Source organism: Salmo salar, chromosome ssa01, assembly GCF_905237065.1.
Source record: "Salmo salar chromosome ssa01, Ssal_v3.1, whole genome shotgun sequence".
Lineage (NCBI taxonomy): Eukaryota > Metazoa > Chordata > Actinopteri > Salmoniformes > Salmonidae > Salmo > Salmo salar.
In genome coordinates, this window is record NC_059442.1 from 174,370,242 (window position 1) to 174,395,629 (window position 25,388).

At 42.8% G+C, this 25,388-nt stretch overlaps 1 protein-coding gene across 4 annotated transcripts in view; it reads right to left on the reverse strand.

Moving 5' to 3' along the window:
- Positions 1-25,388, reverse strand: part of LOC106572640 (low-density lipoprotein receptor-related protein 2) — a 105,626-nt gene that overhangs the window by 53,631 nt on the left and 26,607 nt on the right. The window contains exons 20-36 of one of the 4 annotated variants that reach the window (XM_045694267.1): positions 20,128-20,280; positions 19,764-20,030; positions 19,423-19,638; positions 19,158-19,334; positions 18,811-19,062; positions 11,848-12,054; positions 11,484-11,750; positions 11,143-11,358; positions 10,878-11,054; positions 10,531-10,782; positions 3,567-3,773; positions 3,203-3,469; positions 2,862-3,077; positions 2,597-2,773; positions 839-1,105; positions 462-677; positions 65-294 (exon numbers count right to left, since the gene is read on the reverse strand). In XM_045694267.1, coding sequence (XP_045550223.1) covers positions 65-294; positions 462-677; positions 839-1,105; positions 2,597-2,773; positions 2,862-3,077; positions 3,203-3,469; positions 3,567-3,773; positions 10,531-10,782; positions 10,878-11,054; positions 11,143-11,358; positions 11,484-11,750; positions 11,848-12,054; positions 18,811-19,062; positions 19,158-19,334; positions 19,423-19,638; positions 19,764-20,030; positions 20,128-20,280 — 3,764 coding nt within the window. Of the gene's footprint in view, positions 1-64; positions 295-461; positions 678-838; positions 1,106-2,596; positions 2,774-2,861; positions 3,078-3,202; positions 3,470-3,566; positions 3,774-10,530; positions 10,783-10,877; positions 11,055-11,142; positions 11,359-11,483; positions 11,751-11,847; positions 12,055-18,810; positions 19,063-19,157; positions 19,335-19,422; positions 19,639-19,763; positions 20,031-20,127; positions 20,335-25,388 lie in introns of all 4 variants that reach the window. The other 3 variants (XM_045694264.1, XM_045694261.1, XM_045694258.1) reach the window with 3 other exon arrangements.

The following is a 25,388-nucleotide window of genomic DNA, read 5'->3' on the forward strand; positions in this document are numbered from 1 at the left end:
TAAGTATATAAATGTTTTACACAATCCTTTTAAAGGGAAGGTTAATATTAGGCGGGTTCCTCACCCTCTCGTCTGAACCGTCCTGGCAGTCTTGCTCCCCATCACACAGCCATTCCTCCACAAGACATTCATGGCTGTTTGGGCAGCGGCGCTCCGGGGGACAGTGGGGGGGTTTGGCACATCCCACCTCGTCAGAATGGTCTCCGCAGTCAGCATGGCCGTCACAACGGAAAGCCTCAGACACACACTGACCATTACTACACTGATACAGCTGCTGGCCACACGGCTTTGCCACTGGGAGAGAGATGGCAGAAGCAGAGGAGAGCAATGATTGCAAAAAACTAAGTAAAAACGGGTTCTGAACAAGAGGGTTATGAAACAACGTGGAACCACGTCACAGTGGAAATGGGTTGTAAAGACCCATTACAATGGAAATGGGTTTTTAGAGATGAGGCTCATACCACAGTCTTCCTCATCAGAGCCGTCCGCACAGTCTCTCTCTCCATCACAGAGGAAGGTTTCTGGGATACAGCGGCTATCGTTGTCACAGCGATGACTGCAGCTCTTGGTGGGCTTGAAGCAGTCCATTTCATCAGAGCGATCCTGGCACTGTGCCTTCCCATCACACACCTGCTGCTGGTCGATACACTTCTTCCCATGAGCACACTGGAACTGACCTGAGAGGTAGGAACCAATGAGCACACGAACTGAGCTGAGCAAATAAACCAATGATCCCACGAAATTACCTAAGGACATTGATATGAATGGATAAATATGTACTGAAACTGGCCACTTGTAATTAAACACATTACACCAGATCAAGAGGTGAGCTTCTGACCTGCTTTGCAGAGGAGCTCACAGTCCTGTTCATCTGATCCATCCTTACAGTCCACCTCTCCATCACAAACATGGCTGTGCAGGACACACTCTTTCCCATCCTTGCACAGTCTAGAACCCATACGACACTTCAGGGGCAATGTCTGGGATGTTGGAGCAGCTATCGTCTGACAGCCAACCTCATCTGAGCCGTCTTGGCAATGAGAGCGTCCATCACAAACCAGACTCCTCTCAATACATTTCCTCCTGTCCTTACACCGGAACTCACCTGGGAGACACACATAAGAGGGACCGTGAAGATAGCTTAAGAGGGTTTACGGGGTTTCTGGGTGGCAAAGCAGTATCAAATATCAAGGTAGGGGGCAGTATTTTCACGGCCGGATGAAAACGTACCCAAATTAAACAGCCTACTACTCGGACCCAGGAACTAGAATATGCATATTATTAGTAGATTTGGATAGAAAACACTGACGTTTCTAAAACTGTTTGAATGGTGTCTGAGTCTAACAGATCTCATATGGCAGGCAAAACCCTGAGAAAAATCTAACCAGGAAGTGGGAAGTCTGGTGCTTGTAGTCCTTTCAAGTCATTGCCTATGAACTCTGACTTCAGGTTCATTTTGCACTTCCTAAGACTTCAACTAGATGTCAACAGTCTTTAGAAAGTTGTTTGAGGCATCTATGATGAACAGAGAGCGAACAGAGGAAGTTGTTGACTCAGGAAAGCAAATGAGTTGATTGGCGCGTTCACATGAGTTAGCTGTGTTCCAAAACATTTTTCAAGAGACTGGAATCGTCCGGTTGGAATATTATTTAAGTTGTAAGTTAAAAAGGCCCTAAAAATTGATGCTATACAACGTTTGAACACCGTAAATATAACTTTTTCTGACTTTGTCGAGACATTTTCGGATCGCTTCCTACACTTGGAGTAGCTTACTGAATGCAGAAACAAGGAGTTATTTGGACATAAATTATGGACTTTATCAAACAAAACATTTATTCTGGACCTGGGATACCTGGAAGTGCCTTCTGATGAAGATCAAAAGGTAAGTGAATATTTCTAATGCTATTTATGATTTTAGATGACTCCAAAATGGTGGGTATCTGTATTGCCTAGTGTATTTTTCTGAGCGCCGTACTCAGATTATTGCAGAGTGTGCTTTCCCCGTGAAGCTTTTTTGAAATCTGTCACAGCGGTTGCATAAAGATGTTCATCTATAATTCTTTGAATAACAGTTTAATATTTTATCAATGTTTATGATGAGTATTTTTGTAAATTGTTGTGCTTATTCACAGGCAGTATTGGAGGAAAAATATTTTCTGAACATAACGCGCCAATGTAAAAGGCTGTTTTTGGATATAAATATAAACTTGATCGAACAAAAAATGCATGTATTGTGTAACATGTCCTAGGCGTGTCATCTGATGAAGATCGTCAAAGGTTAGTGCATAATTTTAGCTGAATTTGGTATTTGTGACGCCTGTCCTTGCTAGGAAAATGGCTGTGCGGTTTTTCTTGTGTTGGAACTGTCCTAACATAATCTAACTTTATGCTTTCGCTGTAAAGCCTTTTTGAAATTGGACAACGTGGTTACATTAAGGAGACATGCATCTTTAAAATGGTGTAAAATAGTCGTATGTTTGACAACTTTGAATTATGACATTTTGTGGTTTTGAATTTGGCGCTCTGATTTTTCACTGGCTGTTGAATAGTGTGAACTGTGGGTGAGACGTTGCCCAAGAGAAGTTAATATATCTACCACCGTTTGGACATTTAGTAATGCAGGACTCCTCATCAAAACCATCAGGGCAGTCTCTCAATGTGTCACACAGCTGAGTTTGGGAGATGCACAAAGTTGAGCCCCGACACATCACTGATGGACTGGTACAGGTCTGAACCAGAGTTGGCACGACAGGAGGAAGGGCCTTGTTAGAATCTAGGGAGAGAGGTTACATTAGATTCATTTAAAGAGATTCTCCTCATCCTTCTGTACCAACTGTCCAAGTGAGTCAGCAGTGTCTCACCACAGCCTTCCTCATCAGAGCCGTCCGCACAGTCTCTCTCTCCATCACAGAGGAAGGTTTCTGGGATACAGCGGCTATTGTTGTCACAGCGATGTCTGCAGCTCTTGGTGGGCTTGAAGCAGTCCATTTCATCAGAGCGATCCTGGCACTGTGCCTTCCCATCACACACCTGCTGCTGGTCGATACACTTCTTCCCATGAGCACACTGGAACTGACCTGAGAGGTAGGAACCAATGAGCACACTGGAACTGACCAAAGGACATTGATATGAAAGAATTTGTACTGAAACTGGCCACTTGTGATTAAACACATCACACCAGATCAAGAGGTGAGCTTCTGACCTGCTTTGCAGAGGAGCTCACAGTCCTGTTCATCTGATCCATCCTTACAGTCCACCTCTCCATCACAAACATGGCTGTGCAGGACACACTCTTTCCCATCCTTGCACAGTCTAGAACCCATACGACACTTCAGGGGCAATGTCTGGGATGTTGGAGCAGCTATCGTCTGACAGCCAACCTCATCTGAGCCGTCTTGGCAATGAGAGCGTCCATCACAAACCAGACTCCTCTCAATACATTTCCTCCTGTCCTTACACCGGAACTCACCTGGGAGACACACATAAGAGGGACCGTGAAAATAGCTTAAGAGGGTTTACGGGGTGGCAAAGAGGCATCAAATATCAGAAAGAGTTAATATATCTACCTCTGTTTGGACATTTAGTAATGCAGGACTCCTCATCAAAACCATCAGGGCAGTCTCTCAATGTGTCACACAGCTGAGTTTGGGAGATGCACAAAGTTGAGCCCCGACACATCACTGATGGACTGGTACAGACTGGCTGAGCAGGAAGATTATCTGGAATGGTTGCAGTTGGAGCCAAATAAGCGGTAGTAAGTGGAATTGGAGATCCTGTAGGGAGAGAGTATTACCAAGATAATGGACAAGCCTTTTACACTCTACCCAGAACAAGTCTAATGAACCGTTAGTTTCCACAAAACAATTCAGCACAAAGGGTTAGACTGTAGGTAACATGTCTCACCTGCTAATATAGATTTTCCGAAAGGAGGGCAGGGGAGGGCTTTGTATGCGTCGCGGAAGTTAGAATAACAATGATCCAGGGTTTTGCCAGCCCGCGCATTCGATATGTCAATGTACAGTTAAGAATATAAAACGCAACAATCGCAAAGATTTTACTGGGCTCCTCGACACCCCCCGACAACAACCTCACTGCTCAGCTATGAAAAGCCAACTGACATTTACTCCTGAGGTACTGACATGTTGCACCCTCTGCAACCACTGATTATTATTTTAACCCTGCTGGTCATCTATCAACTTTTGAACAATCTGGCCTTAAATGGCCATGTACCCTTATTCTCCACACGGCACAGCCAGAAGAGGACTGGCCACCCCTCAGCCTGGTTCCTCTAGGTTTCTTCCTAAGTTCCTGCCGTTCTAGGGGAGTTCATTGCCACCATGCTTCTACGTCTGCATTGCTTGCTGTTTGGGGTTTTAGGCTCGTTTTCTGTATAGCACTTTGACATCTGCTATGTAAAAAAAAGCCTTTATAAATCGATTCGATAAGGAAATCAGTCAATTTAAATACAATCATTAGGCCTTAACCTATGGATTTCACAACTGGGAATACAGATTTGCATCAGCTGGTCACAGGTACCTTAAAAGGTAGAGGTGTGGATCAAAAAACCAGTCAGTATCTGGTGTGACCGCCATTTGCCATCTTCATGTAGAGTTGATCAGGCTGTTGATGGCAGCCTGTGGAATATTGTCCCACTCCTCTTCAATGGCTGTGAGAAGTTGTTGGAAATTGGCAGGAACTGGAAAATGCTGTCGTACACAGAGTATTCCAAACATGCTCAACGGGTCTGTCTGGTGAGTACGCAGGCCATGGAAGAACTGGAATATTTTCAGCTTCCAGGAATTGTGTACAGATCCTTGTGACATGGCGCCATGCATTATCATGCTGAAACATGAGGTGATGGCAGCAGATAAATGGGACTGCAATGGGCCTCAGGATCTCACGGCATCTCAGTGCATTCAAATTGCCATCGATAAAATGCAATTGTGTTCATTGGCCGTAGCTTATGCTTGCCCATACCATAAGCCCACCATGGGGCACTCTTCACAACGTTGACATCAAACCTCTCGCCCACACGATGCCTTATTCTGTCTAACATCTGCTCGGTTCAATTGAAACCAGGATTAATCCATGAAGCACACTTTGCCAGAGTGCCAGTGGCCATCGAAGGTGAGCATTTGCCCACTGAAGTCGGTTACGATGTCGAACTACAGTCAGGTCAAGACCATAGTGAGGATGACAAGCGCGCAGAAGAGCTTCCCTGAGACCGTTTGAGCAGACTTTCTTCAGTTTTGTAAAACCACAGTTTCATCAGCTGTCCGAGAAGCTGGTCTCAGATGATCCCACAGGTGAAACTGGATGTTGAGGTCCTGGGCTGGAGTGGTTATATGTGGTCTAGAAATATGTGATTATTGAAACAAAGGAGTTTATATCATTTACTATCATCCTGAATTAAAATGATTTATCCATTTCTAATAAATGTATATTATGCTACTTTCCAATATGTCGACAGTATGTGTTACTGCATTACACAAGGGAACGTTTTAACCACATCGAATTGGGGGGGAATTACACATGTTTGACCTCAGTTTGGTGATGTTAGTATAAAAGTTTTGTCAACATGACGACAAGACCAATTGCTTAAAACAGAGCAATATATTTGATTTTGTCATAGGAGTGGGGGGTGGTCACAGAACTTAGAATGCAGTTTGAATTTTCCTCAAATGAAGCAGATAATTCTGGGCGGTCTTCAAGTCACTGGCCACACATCAATACAACGATTTGAAAGTCAAATTATCAACGATTTGAAAGTTTAAAAAAGCCTCCTTCACTCCCGCCGCCAAACTTACCCTGGTAAAACTGACTGTCCTACCGATCCTCAACGATGTCATCTACAAAATACCTTCCAATACTCTACTCAGCAAATTGGTTGTAGTCTATCACAGTGCCATCCGTTTTGTTACCCAAGCCCCTTATACCACCCACCACTGCGACCTGTATGCTCTAGTCGGCTGGCCCTCGCTACATATTCATCGCCAGACCCACTGGCTCCAGGTCATCTATAAGTCTAGGCTAGGTAAAGCGCCGCCTTATCTCAGCTCACTGGTTACGATAACACCCACCCGAGCAGGTATATCTCACTGGTCATCCCCAAAGCCAAACACCTCGTTTGGCCGCCTTTCCTTCTAGTTCTCGGCTGCCAGTGATTGGAACGAATTGCAAAAAATTAAATTAAAATCGCTGAAGCTGGAGACTTACATTTCCCTCACTAACTTTAAACATTAGCTATCTGAGCAGCTAACCGATCGCTGCAGCTGTACATAGTCCATCTAAATAGCCCACCCAATCTACCTACCTCATCCCCATATTGTTTTTAATTTAGTTTTCTGCTCTTTTGCACACCAGTATCACTTCTTACACACCATCATTTGCTCATCATCATCTGCTCATCTATCACTCCAGTGTTAATCTGCTAAATTGTAATTACTTTTCTACTATGGCCTATTGCCTTACCACCTCATGCCATTTGCACAAACTGTATATAGACTCTTTTTCCTATTGTGTTATTGACTGTACGGTTGTTTATTCCATGTGTAACTCTTGTTTGTCGCACTGCTTTGCTTCATCTTGGCCAGGTCGCAGTTGTAAATGAGAACTTGTTCTCAACTAGCTTACCTGGTTAAATAAAGGTGAAATAAATACAATTACCACTCACTGCGGATATTCTACGGCAGGTCGTGATTCATTGACCTTAGTGGTTTATTCCTTTTTCCTTGATGCAGACCACCAAAATCTAAATCTGCCATTCCAAAATATAAATAGAAGCCTTCTATAAATGCTCATCTAACTAACCATGTATAGGTTAATCCAAGTTTCCATGTGGCTTATATAATATATATATATATATATATATATATATTTTGTGATCCCTATCAACACATCACAAAATAGTGGACATTTCCAAAGGTTGTCCTCTAAGTGATGTATATAAACCCTACCGGTCAAAAGTGTTAGAACACCTACTCAAGCAAACGGTTCTTTATTTTTCATATTTTGTATGTTGTAGAATAATAGTGAAGACATCCAAACTATGAAACATATGGAATCATGTAGTAACCAAAAAAGTGTTCAAATCTAAATATATGTTATATATTTCAAATAGCCACCCTTTGCCTTGACAGCTTTGCACTCTTGGCATTCGCTCAACCAGCTTCACCTGGAATGCTTTTCCAAGTCTTGAAGGAGTTCCCACATATGCTGAGCACTTGTTGGCTGCTTTTCCTTCACTCTGCGGTCCAACTCATCCCAAACCATCTCAATTTGGTTGAGGTCGGGGGATTGTGGAAGCCAGGTCATCTGATGCAGCACTCAATCCCTCTCCGTATTGGTAAAATAGCCCTTACAGCCTGGAGTTGTGTTTGGTCATTGTCCTGTTGAAAAACTAAATGACAGTCCCACTAAGCCCAAACCAGATGGGATGGCGTATCGCTGCAGAACGCTGTGGTAGTCATGCTGGTTAAGTGTGCCTTGAATTCTAAATAAATCACAGACAGTGTCACCAGCCCCACACAATAACCTCATTGCTTTATGGTGGGAAAACGCATGCGGAGATCATCCGTTCTCGCAAAGACAAAGGTTGGAACCAAAAATCTCCAATTTGCTCATGTTTCTTGGTCCAAGCAAGTCTTTCTTATTCGTGTCCTTCAGTAGTGGTTTCTTTGCAGCAATTCAACCATGAAGGCCAGATTCATTGTCTCCTCTGACCAGTTGATGTTGAGATGCGTCTTGAACTATGTGAAGCATTTATTTGGGCTGCAATTTCTGAGGCTGGCAAATCTAATGCTCATATCCTTTGCAGCCGGGGTAACTCTGGGTCTTCCATTCCTGTGGCGGTCCTCATTAGAGCCAGTTACATTATGGCGCTTGGTTTTTGCGACTGCACTTGAACTTTAAAAGTTATTGAAATTTTGCAAATTGACTGACCTTCATGTCTTAACCTGTTTGGGCTAGGGGGCAGTATTGAGAATTGTGGAAAAAATGTGCCCATTTTTAACTGCCTCCTACACCAACTCAGAAGCTAGAATATGCATATTATTGTTCAGGTTTGGATAGAAAACACCCTAAAGTTTCTAAAACTGTTTGAATGGTGTCTGAGTATAACAGAACTCCTATGGCAGGCAAAAACCTGACAAGGTTTCATGCAGGAAGTGGCCTGTTTGACAAGGAGTCGTGCGTCTTGCATCTGTTTATTGAAGAGTAAGGATCTTAGCTGTAACGTGACAATTCCCAGGGCTCCAATAGGCTCTCAGAAGCCGGGAAAATCATGAAGGTTGACGAGGCAGCCTCAGATTATCGCCTTATTCAAGTGTCCCATTAGGTGACAATGGAATGAGGCGCGTGCGCGATTAGCCCCCCGTGGAGTATTTTCATTAGGCTGTTTAGTTTATTGCAGATTCCCGGTCGGAATATTATCGCTTTTCTGCGAGATAAATGGCATAAAAATTGGTTTTAAACAGCGGTTGACATGCTTCGAAGTACGGTAATGGAATATTTAGACATTTTTTGTCACGCCATGCGCCATGCGCACGACCGTGGATTACCATTCTGATAGTGTCTAGAACGCACAAACAAAACGCCGCTATTCGGATATAACGATGGATTATTTTGGACCAAACCTACATTTGTTATTGAAGTAGAAGTCCTGGGAGTGCATTCTGACGAAGAACAGGAAAGGTAAGAACATTTTTCTTATAGGAAATGTGATTATGGTGAAGGCTAAACTTGCTGGGTGTCTAAATAGCTAGCCGTGATGGCTGGGCTATGTACTTAGAATATTGCAAAATGTGCTTCATCCGAAAAGCCATTTTAAAATCGGACATATCGAGTGCATAGAGGAGTAATGCATCTATAATTTTTAAAATAATTGTTATGCTTTTTGTGAACATTTATCGTGAGTAATTTAGCAAACTGTTAGTAAATTCCCCGGAAGTTTGCGGGGGTATGCTTTTTCTGAACGTCACATGCTAATGTAAAAAGCTGTTTTTTGATATAAATATGAACTTGATTGAACAGACATGCATGTATTGTATAACATAATGTCCTAGGTGTGTCATCTGATGAAGATCATAAAAGGTTAGTGCTGCATTTAGCTGTGGTTTGGGTTTTTGGTGACATTATATGCTAGCTTGAAAAATGGGTGTCTGATTATTTCTGGCTGGGCACTCTCCTGACATAATCTAATGTTTTGCTTTCGTTGTAAAGCCTTTTTGAAATCGGACAGTGTGGTTAGATAAACGAGAGTCTTGTCTTTAAATAGCTGTAAAATAGTCATATGTTTGAGAAATTGAAGTAATAGTATTTCAAACGATTCAAAAATCGCGCCACTGGATACAGGTGGCTGTTACGTAGGTGGGACGAATTCGTCCCGCCTAGCCCATAGAGGTTAAAGTAATGGACTGTCATTTCTCATTGCCATTTGAGCTGTTCTTGACATCTGGACTTGGTCAATTACCAAATAGGGCTCTCTTCTGTATACCCCTCCTTACATTGTCACAAAGGATTGGCTCAAAGGCATTAAGGAAAGACATTTCACAAATACTTTAAGGCGGCACACCTGTTAATTGAAACGCATTCCAGGTGACTACCTGATGACGCTGGTTGAGAGAATGCCAAGAGTGTGCAAAGCTGTCAAGGCAAAGGGTGGCTATTTGAAGAATCTCAAATGTAAAATATATTTTGATTAACACTTTTTTGGTTACTAAATGATTCCATATGTGCCATTTCATAGTTTTTATGTCTTCACTATTATTGGTGCGTGTGCAGTTTATAAGGTAGTCATTTAAAAATATATATGATTACTATTGTTGCAGATGTACAGTTTGTGTAGATTGTAACATGTACTACTAAGAACCTTTTCTGCATATTAGTTGTCGATTTTGACAGGATATTTATCTATATGTCTAGTCAACAGGAAGCAGCGACAGCATCATTTTTACTTACGTTTTAGGAATATAATTTCAACTTTCATTCATTTTGAATGGTATTGTACTTAAATCAGGTAAAAACTGCTGAATGAGTCCAAAAGCGTGCTGTCTTAATTATTTTGATATACCCCCTGCCTAGTCAGTGAGCCATCATTTAAGATTTTCATACAAAAAAACAATACAAGAATATTGATGTCTTGACTTTGTCTAAGGTAACGGTTAGCAAAATTTGGTAAATTGACAAAGCACACTTTCTTTAACTGCAATGTTAATATGCATTACATGGCATTGTACATTTGAGATGTCTTTTGACCTAATGTTCAACGCTTTCAGACAATGCACTTAATCGCGATTAAAAAAAATGCCCACAAAAATGTCATAAAGATTAACTGATTATAACTCTGACAGCCCTACAAAAACAACATTGGAAAACCTGTCACATTGTTGACCGTGTACTGTAAGTGGCAGTTCTGTCCGACTCCCCATTTTTGGTACGTCACGCCATTTTATGAACACCGTCAGACACTTAGTCGATTTAGAAAACATCCCGACTGACCAAAGTGGAACCACAGTCAGAAAGCAGACTCACCACCACAGTCCTGTTCATCTGATCCATCCTTACAGTCCACCTCTCCATCACAAACATGGCTTTGCAGGACACACTCTTTCCCATCCTTGCACAGTCTAGAACCCATACGACACTTCAGGGGCAATGTCTGGGATGTTGGAGCAGCTATCGTTGGACAGCCAACCTCATCTGAGCCGTCTTGGCAATGAGAGCGTCCATCACAAACCAGACTCCTCTCAATACATTTCCTCCTGTCCTTACACCGGAACTCACCTGGGAGACACACAAGAGGGACCATGAAGATAGCTTAAGAGGGTTTACGGGGTGGCAAAGAGGCATCAAATATCAGAAAGCGTTAATATATCTACCTCTGTTTGGACATTTAGTAATGCAGGACTCCTCATCAAAACCATCAGGGCAGTCTCTCAATGTGTCACACAGCTGAGTTTGGGAGATGCACAAAGTTGAGCCCCGACACATCACTGATGGACTGGTACAGGTCTGAACCAGAGTTGGCACGACAGGAGGAAGGGCCTTGTTAGAATCTAGGGAGAGAGGTTACATTAGATTCATTTAAAGAGATTCTCCTCATCCTTCTGTACCAACTGTCCAAGTGAGTCAGCAGTGTCTCACCACAGCCTTCCTCATCAGAGCCGTCCGCACAGTCTCTCTCTCCATCACAGAGGAAGGTTTCTGGGATACAGCGGCTATTGTTGTCACAGCGATGTCTGCAGCTCTTGGTGGGCTTGAAGCAGTCCATTTCATCAGAGCGATCCTGGCACTGTGCCTTCCCATCACACACCTGCTGCTGGTCGATACACTTCTTCCCATGAGCACACTGGAACTGACCTGAGAGGTAGGAACCAATGAGCACACTGGAACTGACCAAAGGACATTGATATGAAAGAATTTGTACTGAAACTGGCCACTTGTGATTAAACACATCACACCAGATCAAGAGGTGAGCTTCTGACCTGCTTTGCAGAGGAGCTCACAGTCCTGTTCATCTGATCCATCCTTACAGTCCACCTCTCCATCACAAACATGGCTGTGCAGGACACACTCTTTCCCATCCTTGCACAGTCTAGAACCCATACGACACTTCAGGGGCAATGTCTGGGATGTTGGAGCAGCTATCGTCTGACAGCCAACCTCATCTGAGCCGTCTTGGCAATGAGAGCGTCCATCACAAACCAGACTCCTCTCAATACATTTCCTCCTGTCCTTACACCGGAACTCACCTGGGAGACACACATAAGAGGGACCGTGAAAATAGCTTAAGAGGGTTTACGGGGTGGCAAAGAGGCATCAAATATCAGAAAGAGTTAATATATCTACCTCTGTTTGGACATTTAGTAATGCAGGACTCCTCATCAAAACCATCAGGGCAGTCTCTCAATGTGTCACACAGCTGAGTTTGGGAGATGCACAAAGTTGAGCCCCGACACATCACTGATGGACTGGTACAGACTGGCTGAGCAGGAAGATTATCTGGAATGGTTGCAGTTGGAGCCAAATAAGCGGTAGTAAGTGGAATTGGAGATCCTGTAGGGAGAGAGTATTACCAAGATAATGGACAAGCCTTTTACACTCTACCCAGAACAAGTCTAATGAACCGTTAGTTTCCACAAAACAATTCAGCACAAAGGGTTAGACTGTAGGTAACATGTCTCACCTGCTAATATAGATTTTCCGAAAGGAGGGCAGGGGAGGGCTTTGTATGCGTCGCGGAAGTTAGAATAACAATGATCCAGGGTTTTGCCAGCCCGCGCATTCGATATGTCAATGTACAGTTAAGAATATAAAACGCAACAATCGCAAAGATTTTACTGGGCTCCTCGACACCCCCCGACAACAACCTCACTGCTCAGCTATGAAAAGCCAACTGACATTTACTCCTGAGGTACTGACATGTTGCACCCTCTGCAACCACTGATTATTATTTTAACCCTGCTGGTCATCTATCAACTTTTGAACAATCTGGCCTTAAATGGCCATGTACCCTTATTCTCCACACGGCACAGCCAGAAGAGGACTGGCCACCCCTCAGCCTGGTTCCTCTAGGTTTCTTCCTAAGTTCCTGCCGTTCTAGGGAGTTCATTGCCACCATGCTTCTACGTCTGCATTGCTTGCTGTTTGGGGTTTTAGGCTCGTTTTCTGTATAGCACTTTGACATCTGCTATGTAAAAAAAAAGCCTTTATAAATCGATTCGATAAGGAAATCAGTCAATTTAAATACAATCATTAGGCCTTAACCTATGGATTTCACAACTGGGAATACAGATTTGCATCAGCTGGTCACAGGTACCTTAAAAGGTAGAGGTGTGGATCAAAAAACCAGTCAGTATCTGGTGTGACCGCCATTTGCCATCTTCATGTAGAGTTGATCAGGCTGTTGATGGCAGCCTGTGGAATATTGTCCCACTCCTCTTCAATGGCTGTGAGAAGTTGTTGGAAATTGGCAGGAACTGGAAAATGCTGTCGTACACAGAGTATTCCAAACATGCTCAACGGGTCTGTCTGGTGAGTACGCAGGCCATGGAAGAACTGGAATATTTTCAGCTTCCAGGAATTGTGTACAGATCCTTGTGACATGGCGCCATGCATTATCATGCTGAAACATGAGGTGATGGCAGCAGATAAATGGGACTGCAATGGGCCTCAGGATCTCACGGCATCTCAGTGCATTCAAATTGCCATCGATAAAATGCAATTGTGTTCATTGGCCGTAGCTTATGCTTGCCCATACCATAAGCCCACCATGGGGCACTCTTCACAACGTTGACATCAAACCTCTCGCCCACACGATGCCTTATTCTGTCTAACATCTGCTCGGTTCAATTGAAACCAGGATTAATCCATGAAGCACACTTTGCCAGAGTGCCAGTGGCCATCGAAGGTGAGCATTTGCCCACTGAAGTCGGTTACGATGTCGAACTACAGTCAGGTCAAGACCATAGTGAGGATGACAAGCGCGCAGAAGAGCTTCCCTGAGACCGTTTGAGCAGACTTTCTTCAGTTTTGTAAAACCACAGTTTCATCAGCTGTCCGAGAAGCTGGTCTCAGATGATCCCACAGGTGAAACTGGATGTTGAGGTCCTGGGCTGGAGTGGTTATATGTGGTCTAGAAATATGTGATTATTGAAACAAAGGAGTTTATATCATTTACTATCATCCTGAATTAAAATGATTTATCCATTTCTAATAAATGTATATTATGCTACTTTCCAATATGTCGACAGTATGTGTTACTGCATTACACAAGGGAACGTTTTAACCACATCGAATTGGGGGGGAATTACACATGTTTGACCTCAGTTTGGTGATGTTAGTATAAAAGTTTTGTCAACATGACGACAAGACCAATTGCTTAAAACAGAGCAATATATTTGATTTTGTCATAGGAGTGGGGGGTGGTCACAGAACTTAGAATGCAGTTTGAATTTTCCTCAAATGAAGCAGATAATTCTGGGCGGTCTTCAAGTCACTGGCCACACATCAATACAACGATTTGAAAGTCAAATTATCAACGATTTGAAAGTTTAAAAAAGCCTCCTTCACTCCCGCCGCCAAACTTACCCTGGTAAAACTGACTGTCCTACCGATCCTCAACGATGTCATCTACAAAATACCTTCCAATACTCTACTCAGCAAATTGGTTGTAGTCTATCACAGTGCCATCCGTTTTGTTACCCAAGCCCCTTATACCACCCACCACTGCGACCTGTATGCTCTAGTCGGCTGGCCCTCGCTACATATTCATCGCCAGACCCACTGGCTCCAGGTCATCTATAAGTCTAGGCTAGGTAAAGCGCCGCCTTATCTCAGCTCACTGGTTACGATAACACCCACCCGAGCAGGTATATCTCACTGGTCATCCCCAAAGCCAAACACCTCGTTTGGCCGCCTTTCCTTCTAGTTCTCGGCTGCCAGTGATTGGAACGAATTGCAAAAAAATTAAATTAAAATCGCTGAAGCTGGAGACTTACATTTCCCTCACTAACTTTAAACATTAGCTATCTGAGCAGCTAACCGATCGCTGCAGCTGTACATAGTCCATCTAAATAGCCCACCCAATCTACCTACCTCATCCCCATATTGTTTTTAATTTAGTTTTCTGCTCTTTTGCACACCAGTATCACTTCTTACACACCATCATTTGCTCATCATCATCTGCTCATCTATCACTCCAGTGTTAATCTGCTAAATTGTAATTACTTTTCTACTATGGCCTATTGCCTTACCACCTCATGCCATTTGCACAAACTGTATATAGACTCTTTTTCCTATTGTGTTATTGACTGTACGGTTGTTTATTCCATGTGTAACTCTTGTTTGTCGCACTGCTTTGCTTCATCTTGGCCAGGTCGCAGTTGTAAATGAGAACTTGTTCTCAACTAGCTTACCTGGTTAAATAAAGGTGAAATAAATACAATTACCACTCACTGCGGATATTCTACGGCAGGTCGTGATTCATTGACCTTAGTGGTTTATTCCTTTTTCCTTGATGCAGACCACCAAAATCTAAATCTGCCATTCCAAAATATAAATAGAAGCCTTCTATAAATGCTCATCTAACTAACCATGTATAGGTTAATCCAAGTTTCCATGTGGCTTATATATATATATATATATATATATATATTTTGTGATCCCCTATCAACACATCACAAAATAGTGGACATTTCCAAAGGTTGTCCTCTAAGTGATGTATATAAACCCTACCGGTCAAAAGTGTTAGAACACCTACTCAAGCAAACGGTTCTTTATTTTTCATATTTTGTATGTTGTAGAATAATAGTGAAGACATCCAAACTATGAAACATATGGAATCATGTAGTAACCAAAAAAGTGTTCAAATCTAAATATATGTTATATATTTCAAATAGCCACCCTTTGCCTTGACAGCTTTGCACTCTTGGCATTCGCTCAACCAGCTTCACCTGGAATGCTTTTCCAAGTCTTGAAGGAGTTCCCACATATGCTGAGCACTTGTTGGCTGCTTTTCCTTCACTCTGCGGTCCAACTCATCCCAAACCATCTCAATTTGGTTGAGGTCGGGGGATTGTGGAAGCCAGGTCATCTGATGCAGCACTCAATCCCTCTCCGTATTGGTAAAATAGCCCTTACAGCCTGGAGTTGTGTTTGGTCATTGTCCTGTTGAAAAACTAAATGACAGTCCCACTAAGCCCAAACCAGATGGGATGGCGTATCGCTGCAGAACGCTGTGGTAGTCATGCTGGTTAAGTGTGCCTTGAATTCTAAATAAATCACAGACAGTGTCACCAGCCCCACACAATAACCTCATTGCTTTATGGTGGGAAAACGCATGCGGAGATCATCCGTTCTCGCAAAGACAAAGGTTGGAACCAAAAATCTCCAATTTGCTCATGTTTCTTGGTCCAAGCAAGTCTTTCTTATTCGTGTCCTTCAGTAGTGGTTTCTTTGCAGCAATTCAACCATGAAGGCCAGATTCATTGTCTCCTCTGACCAGTTGATGTTGAGATGCGTCTTGAACTATGTGAAGCATTTATTTGGGCTGCAATTTCTGAGGCTGGCAAATCTAATGCTCATATCCTTTGCAGCCGGGGTAACTCTGGGTCTTCCATTCCTGTGGCGGTCCTCATTAGAGCCAGTTACATTATGGCGCTTGGTTTTTGCGACTGCACTTGAACTTTAAAAGTTATTGAAATTTTGCAAATTGACTGACCTTCATGTCTTAACCTGTTTGGGCTAGGGGGCAGTATTGAGAATTGTGGAAAAAATGTGCCCATTTTTAACTGCCTCCTACACCAACTCAGAAGCTAGAATATGCATATTATTGTTCAGGTTTGGATAGAAAACACCCTAAAGTTTCTAAAACTGTTTGAATGGTGTCTGAGTATAACAGAACTCCTATGGCAGGCAAAAACCTGACAAGGTTTCATGCAGGAAGTGGCCTGTTTGACAAGGAGTCGTGCGTCTTGCATCTGTTTATTGAAGAGTAAGGATCTTAGCTGTAACGTGACAATTCCCAGGGCTCCAATAGGCTCTCAGAAGCCGGGAAAATCATGAAGGTTGACGAGGCAGCCTCAGATTATCGCCTTATTCAAGTGTCCCATTAGGTGACAATGGAATGAGGCGCGTGCGCGATTAGCCCCCCGTGGAGTATTTTCATTAGGCTGTTTAGTTTATTGCAGATTCCCGGTCGGAATATTATCGCTTTTCTGCGAGATAAATGGCATAAAAATTGGTTTTAAACAGCGGTTGACATGCTTCGAAGTACGGTAATGGAATATTTAGACATTTTTTGTCACGCCATGCGCCATGCGCACGACCGTGGATTACCATTCTGATAGTGTCTAGAACGCACAAACAAAACGCCGCTATTCGGATATAACGATGGATTATTTTGGACCAAACCTACATTTGTTATTGAAGTAGAAGTCCTGGGAGTGCATTCTGACGAAGAACAGGAAAGGTAAGAACATTTTTCTTATAGGAAATGTGATTATGGTGAAGGCTAAACTTGCTGGGTGTCTAAATAGCTAGCCGTGATGGCTGGGCTATGTACTTAGAATATTGCAAAATGTGCTTCATCCGAAAAGCCATTTTAAAATCGGACATATCGAGTGCATAGAGGAGTAATGCATCTATAATTTTTAAAATAATTGTTATGCTTTTTGTGAACATTTATCGTGAGTAATTTAGCAAACTGTTAGTAAATTCCCCGGAAGTTTGCGGGGGGTATGCTTTTTCTGAACGTCACATGCTAATGTAAAAAGCTGTTTTTTGATATAAATATGAACTTGATTGAACAGACATGCATGTATTGTATAACATAATGTCCTAGGTGTGTCATCTGATGAAGATCATAAAAGGTTAGTGCTGCATTTAGCTGTGGTTTGGGTTTTTGGTGACATTATATGCTAGCTTGAAAAATGGGTGTCTGATTATTTCTGGCTGGGCACTCTCCTGACATAATCTAATGTTTTGCTTTCGTTGTAAAGCCTTTTTGAAATCGGACAGTGTGGTTAGATAAACGAGAGTCTTGTCTTTAAATAGCTGTAAAATAGTCATATGTTTGAGAAATTGAAGTAATAGTATTTCAAACGATTCAAAAATCGCGCCACTGGATACAGGTGGCTGTTACGTAGGTGGGACGAATTCGTCCCGCCTAGCCCATAGAGGTTAAAGTAATGGACTGTCATTTCTCATTGCCATTTGAGCTGTTCTTGACATCTGGACTTGGTCAATTACCAAATAGGGCTCTCTTCTGTATACCCCTCCTTACATTGTCACAAAGGATTGGCTCAAAGGCATTAAGGAAAGACATTTCACAAATACTTTAAGGCGGCACACCTGTTAATTGAAACGCATTCCAGGTGACTACCTGATGACGCTGGTTGAGAGAATGCCAAGAGTGTGCAAAGCTGTCAAGGCAAAGGGTGGCTATTTGAAGAATCTCAAATGTAAAATATATTTTGATTAACACTTTTTTTGGTTACTAAATGATTCCATATGTGCCATTTCATAGTTTTTATGTCTTCACTATTATTGGTGCGTGTGCAGTTTATAAGGTAGTCATTTAAAAATATATATGATTACTATTGTTGCAGATGTACAGTTTGTGTAGATTGTAACATGTACTACTAAGAACCTTTTCTGCATATTAGTTGTCGATTTTGACAGGATATTTATCTATATGTCTAGTCAACAGGAAGCAGCGACAGCATCATTTTTACTTACGTTTTAGGAATATAATTTCAACTTTCATTCATTTTGAATGGTATTGTACTTAAATCAGGTAAAAACTGCTGAATGAGTCCAAAAGCGTGCTGTCTTAATTATTTTGATATACCCCCTGCCTAGTCAGTGAGCCATCATTTAAGATTTTCATACAAAAAAACAATACAAGAATATTGATGTCTTGACTTTGTCTAAGGTAACGGTTAGCAAAATTTGGTAAATTGACAAAGCACACTTTCTTTAACTGCAATGTTAATATGCATTACATGGCATTGTACATTTGAGATGTCTTTTGACCTAATGTTCAACGCTTTCAGACAATGCACTTAATCGCGATTAAAAAAAATGCCCACAAAAATGTCATAAAGATTAACTGATTATAACTCTGACAGCCCTACAAAAACAACATTGGAAAACCTGTCACATTGTTGACCGTGTACTGTAAGTGGCAGTTCTGTCCGACTCCCCATTTTTGGTACGTCACGCCATTTTATGAACACCGTCAGACACTTAGTCGATTTAGAAAACATCCCGACTGACCAAAGTGGAACCACAGTCAGAAAGCAGACTCACCACCACAGTCCTGTTCATCTGATCCATCCTTACAGTCCACCTCTCCATCACAAACATGGCTTTGCAGGACACACTCTTTCCCATCCTTGCACAGTCTAGAACCCATACGACACTTCAGGGGCAATGTCTGGGATGTTGGAGCAGCTATCGTTGGACAGCCAACCTCATCTGAGCCGTCTTGGCAATGAGAGCGTCCATCACAAACCAGACTCCTCTCAATACATTTCCTCCTGTCCTTACACCGGAACTCACCTGGGAGACACACAAGAGGGACCATGAAGATAGCTTAAGAGGGTTTACGGGGTGGCAAAGAGGCATCAAATATCAGAAAGCGTTAATATATCTACCTCTGTTTGGACATTTAGTAATGCAGGACTCCTCATCAAAACCATCAGGGCAGTCTCTCAATGTGTCACACAGCTGAGTTTGGGAGATGCACAAAGTTGAGCCCCGACACATCACTGATGGACTGGTACAGGTCTGAACCAGAGTTGGCACGACAGGAGGAAGGGCCTTGTTAGAATCTAGGGAGAGAGGTTACATTAGATTCATTTAAAGAGATTCTCCTCATCCTTCTGTACCAACTGTCCAAGTGAGTCAGCAGTGTCTCACCACAGCCTTCCTCATCAGAGCCGTCCGCACAGTCTCTCTCTCCATCACAGAGGAAGGTTTCTGGGATACAGCGGCTATTGTTGTCACAGCGATGTCTGCAGCTCTTGGTGGGCTTGAAGCAGTCCATTTCATCAGAGCGATCCTGGCACTGTGCCTTCCCATCACACACCTGCTGCTGGTCGATACACTTCTTCCCATGAGCACACTGGAACTGACCTGAGAGGTAGGAACCAATGAGCACACTGGAACTGACCAAAGGACATTGATATGAAAGAATTTGTACTGAAACTGGCCACTTGTGATTAAACACATCACACCAGATCAAGAGGTGAGCTTCTGACCTGCTTTGCAGAGGAGCTCACAGTCCTGTTCATCTGATCCATCCTTACAGTCCACCTCTCCATCACAAACATGGCTGTGCAGGACACACTCTTTCCCATCCTTGCACAGTCTAGAACCCATACGACACTTCAGGGGCAATGTCTGGGATGTTGGAGCAGCTATCGTCTGACAGCCAACCTCATCTGAGCCGTCTTGGCAATGAGAGCGTCCATCACAAACCAGACTCCTCTCAATACATTTCCTCCTGTCCTTACACCGGAACTCACCTGGGAGACACACATAAGAGGGACCGTGAAAATAGCTTAAGAGGGTTTACGGGGTGGCAAAGAGGCATCAAATATCAGAAAGAGTTAATATATCTACCTCTGTTTGGACATTTAGTAATGCAGGACTCCTCATCAAAACCATCAGGGCAGTCTCTCAATGTGTCACACAGCTGAGTTTGGGAGATGCACAAAGTTGAGCCCCGACACATCACTGATGGACTGGTACAGACTGGCTGAGCAGGAAGATTATCTGGAATGGTTGCAGTTGGAGCCAAATAAGCGGTAGTAAGTGGAATTGGAGATCCTGTAGGGAGAGAGTATTACCAAGATAATGGACAAGCCTTTTACACTCTACCCAGAACAAGTCTAATGAACCGTTAGTTTCCACAAAACAATTCAGCACAAAGGGTTAGACTGTAGGTAACATGTCTCACCTGCTAATATAGATTTTCCGAAAGGAGGGCAGGGGAGGGCTTTGTATGCGTCGCGGAAGTTAGAATAACAATGATCCAGGGTTTTGCCAGCCCGCGCATTCGATATGTCAATGTACAGTTAAGAATATAAAACGCAACAATCGCAAAGATTTTACTGGGCTCCTCGACACCCCCCGACAACAACCTCACTGCTCAGCTATGAAAAGCCAACTGACATTTACTCCTGAGGTACTGACATGTTGCACCCTCTGCAACCACTGATTATTATTTTAACCCTGCTGGTCATCTATCAACTTTTGAACAATCTGGCCTTAAATGGCCATGTACCCTTATTCTCCACACGGCACAGCCAGAAGAGGACTGGCCACCCCTCAGCCTGGTTCCTCTAGGTTTCTTCCTAAGTTCCTGCCGTTCTAGGGAGTTCATTGCCACCATGCTTCTACGTCTGCATTGCTTGCTGTTTGGGGTTTTAGGCTCGTTTTCTGTATAGCACTTTGACATCTGCTATGTAAAAAAAAAGCCTTTATAAATCGATTCGATAAGGAAATCAGTCAATTTAAATACAATCATTAGGCCTTAACCTATGGATTTCACAACTGGGAATACAGATTTGCATCAGCTGGTCACAGGTACCTTAAAAGGTAGAGGTGTGGATCAAAAAACCAGTCAGTATCTGGTGTGACCGCCATTTGCCATCTTCATGTAGAGTTGATCAGGCTGTTGATGGCAGCCTGTGGAATATTGTCCCACTCCTCTTCAATGGCTGTGAGAAGTTGTTGGAAATTGGCAGGAACTGGAAAATGCTGTCGTACACAGAGTATTCCAAACATGCTCAACGGGTCTGTCTGGTGAGTACGCAGGCCATGGAAGAACTGGAATATTTTCAGCTTCCAGGAATTGTGTACAGATCCTTGTGACATGGCGCCATGCATTATCATGCTGAAACATGAGGTGATGGCAGCAGATAAATGGGACTGCAATGGGCCTCAGGATCTCACGGCATCTCAGTGCATTCAAATTGCCATCGATAAAATGCAATTGTGTTCATTGGCCGTAGCTTATGCTTGCCCATACCATAAGCCCACCATGGGGCACTCTTCACAACGTTGACATCAAACCTCTCGCCCACACGATGCCTTATTCTGTCTAACATCTGCTCGGTTCAATTGAAACCAGGATTAATCCATGAAGCACACTTTGCCAGAGTGCCAGTGGCCATCGAAGGTGAGCATTTGCCCACTGAAGTCGGTTACGATGTCGAACTACAGTCAGGTCAAGACCATAGTGAGGATGACAAGCGCGCAGAAGAGCTTCCCTGAGACCGTTTGAGCAGACTTTCTTCAGTTTTGTAAAACCACAGTTTCATCAGCTGTCCGAGAAGCTGGTCTCAGATGATCCCACAGGTGAAACTGGATGTTGAGGTCCTGGGCTGGAGTGGTTATATGTGGTCTAGAAATATGTGATTATTGAAACAAAGGAGTTTATATCATTTACTATCATCCTGAATTAAAATGATTTATCCATTTCTAATAAATGTATATTATGCTACTTTCCAATATGTCGACAGTATGTGTTACTGCATTACACAAGGGAACGTTTTAACCACATCGAATTGGGGGGGAATTACACATGTTTGACCTCAGTTTGGTGATGTTAGTATAAAAGTTTTGTCAACATGACGACAAGACCAATTGCTTAAAACAGAGCAATATATTTGATTTTGTCATAGGAGTGGTCACAGAACTTAGAATGCAGTTTGAATTTTCCTCAAATGAAGCAGATAATTCTGGGCGGTCTTCAAGTCACTGGCCACACATCAATACAACGATTTGAAAGTCAAATTATCAACGATTTGAAAGTTTAAAAAGCCTCCTTCACTCCCGCCGCCAAACTTACCCTGGTAAAACTGACTGTCCTACCGATCCTCAACGATGTCATCTACAAAATACCTTCCAATACTCTACTCAGCAAATTGGTTGTAGTCTATCACAGTGCCATCCGTTTTGTTACCCAAGCCCCTTATACCACCCACCACTGCGACCTGTATGCTCTAGTCGGCTGGCCCTCGCTACATATTCATCGCCAGACCCACTGGCTCCAGGTCATCTATAAGTCTAGGCTAGGTAAAGCGCCGCCTTATCTCAGCTCACTGGTTACGATAACACCCACCCGAGCAGGTATATCTCACTGGTCATCCCCAAAGCCAAACACCTCGTTTGGCCGCCTTTCCTTCTAGTTCTCGGCTGCCAGTGATTGGAACGAATTGCAAAAAAATTAAATTAAAATCGCTGAAGCTGGAGACTTACATTTCCCTCACTAACTTTAAACATTAGCTATCTGAGCAGCTAACCGATCGCTGCAGCTGTACATAGTCCATCTAAATAGCCCACCCAATCTACCTACCTCATCCCCATATTGTTTTTAATTTAGTTTTCTGCTCTTTTGCACACCAGTATCACTTCTTACACACCATCATTTGCTCATCATCATCTGCTCATCTATCACTCCAGTGTTAATCTGCTAAATTGTAATTACTTTTCTACTATGGCCTATTGCCTTACCACCTCATGCCATTTGCACAAACTGTATATAGACTCTTTTTCCTATTGTGTTATTGACTGTACGGTTGTTTATTCCATGTGTAACTCTTGTTTGTCGCACTGCTTTGCTTCATCTTGGCCAGGTCGCAGTTGTAAATGAGAACTTGTTCTCAACTAGCTTACCTGGTTAAATAAAGGTGAAATAAATACAATTACCACTCACTGCGGATATTCTACGGCAGGTCGTGATTCATTGACCTTAGTGGTTTATTCCTTTTTCCTTGATGCAGACCACCAAAATCTAAATCTGCCATTCCAAAATATAAATAGAAGCCTTCTATAAATGCTCATCTAACTAACCATGTATAGGTTAATCCAAGTTTCCATGTGGCTTATATAATATATATATATATATATATATATATTTTGTGATCCCTATCAACACATCACAAAATAGTGGACATTTCCAAAGGTTGTCCTCTAAGTGATGTATATAAACCCTACCGGTCAAAAGTGTTAGAACACCTACTCAAGCAAACGGTTCTTTATTTTTCATATTTTGTATGTTGTAGAATAATAGTGAAGACATCCAAACTATGAAACATATGGAATCATGTAGTAACCAAAAAAGTGTTCAAATCTAAATATATGTTATATATTTCAAATAGCCACCCTTTGCCTTGACAGCTTTGCACTCTTGGCATTCGCTCAACCAGCTTCACCTGGAATGCTTTTCCAAGTCTTGAAGGAGTTCCCACATATGCTGAGCACTTGTTGGCTGCTTTTCCTTCACTCTGCGGTCCAACTCATCCCAAACCATCTCAATTTGGTTGAGGTCGGGGGATTGTGGAAGCCAGGTCATCTGATGCAGCACTCAATCCCTCTCCGTATTGGTAAAATAGCCCTTACAGCCTGGAGTTGTGTTTGGTCATTGTCCTGTTGAAAAACTAAATGACAGTCCCACTAAGCCCAAACCAGATGGGATGGCGTATCGCTGCAGAACGCTGTGGTAGTCATGCTGGTTAAGTGTGCCTTGAATTCTAAATAAATCACAGACAGTGTCACCAGCCCCACACAATAACACCTCATTGCTTTATGGTGGGAAAACGCATGCGGAGATCATCCGTTCTCGCAAAGACAAAGGTTGGAACCAAAAATCTCCAATTTGCTCATGTTTCTTGGTCCAAGCAAGTCTTTCTTATTCGTGTCCTTCAGTAGTGGTTTCTTTGCAGCAATTCAACCATGAAGGCCAGATTCATTGTCTCCTCTGACCAGTTGATGTTGAGATGCGTCTTGAACTATGTGAAGCATTTATTTGGGCTGCAATTTCTGAGGCTGGCAAATCTAATGCTCATATCCTTTGCAGCCGGGGTAACTCTGGGTCTTCCATTCCTGTGGCGGTCCTCATTAGAGCCAGTTACATTATGGCGCTTGGTTTTTGCGACTGCACTTGAACTTTAAAAGTTATTGAAATTTTGCAAATTGACTGACCTTCATGTCTTAACCTGTTTGGGCTAGGGGGGCAGTATTGAGAATTGTGGAAAAAATGTGCCCATTTTTAACTGCCTCCTACACCAACTCAGAAGCTAGAATATGCATATTATTGTTCAGGTTTGGATAGAAAACACCCTAAAGTTTCTAAAACTGTTTGAATGGTGTCTGAGTATAACAGAACTCCTATGGCAGGCAAAAACCTGACAAGGTTTCATGCAGGAAGTGGCCTGTTTGACAAGGAGTCGTGCGTCTTGCATCTGTTTATTGAAGAGTAAGGATCTTAGCTGTAACGTGACAATTCCCAGGGCTCCAATAGGCTCTCAGAAGCCGGGAAAATCATGAAGGTTGACGAGGCAGCCTCAGGCTGAAACAGATTATCGCCTTATTCAAGTGTCCCATTAGGTGACAATGGAATGAGGCGCGTGCGCGATTAGCCCCCCGTGGAGTATTTTCATTAGGCTGTTTAGTTTATTGCAGATTCCCGGTCGGAATATTATCGCTTTTCTGCGAGATAAATGGCATAAAAATTGGTTTTAAACAGCGGTTGACATGCTTCGAAGTACGGTAATGGAATATTTAGACATTTTTTGTCACGCCATGCGCCATGCGCACGACCGTGGATTACCATTCTGATAGTGTCTAGAACGCACAAACAAAACGCCGCTATTCGGATATAACGATGGATTATTTTGGACCAAACCTACATTTGTTATTGAAGTAGAAGTCCTGGGAGTGCATTCTGACGAAGAACAGGAAAGGTAAGAACATTTTTCTTATAGGAAATGTGATTATGGTGAAGGCTAAACTTGCTGGGTGTCTAAATAGCTAGCCGTGATGGCTGGGCTATGTACTTAGAATATTGCAAAATGTGCTTCATCCGAAAAGCTATT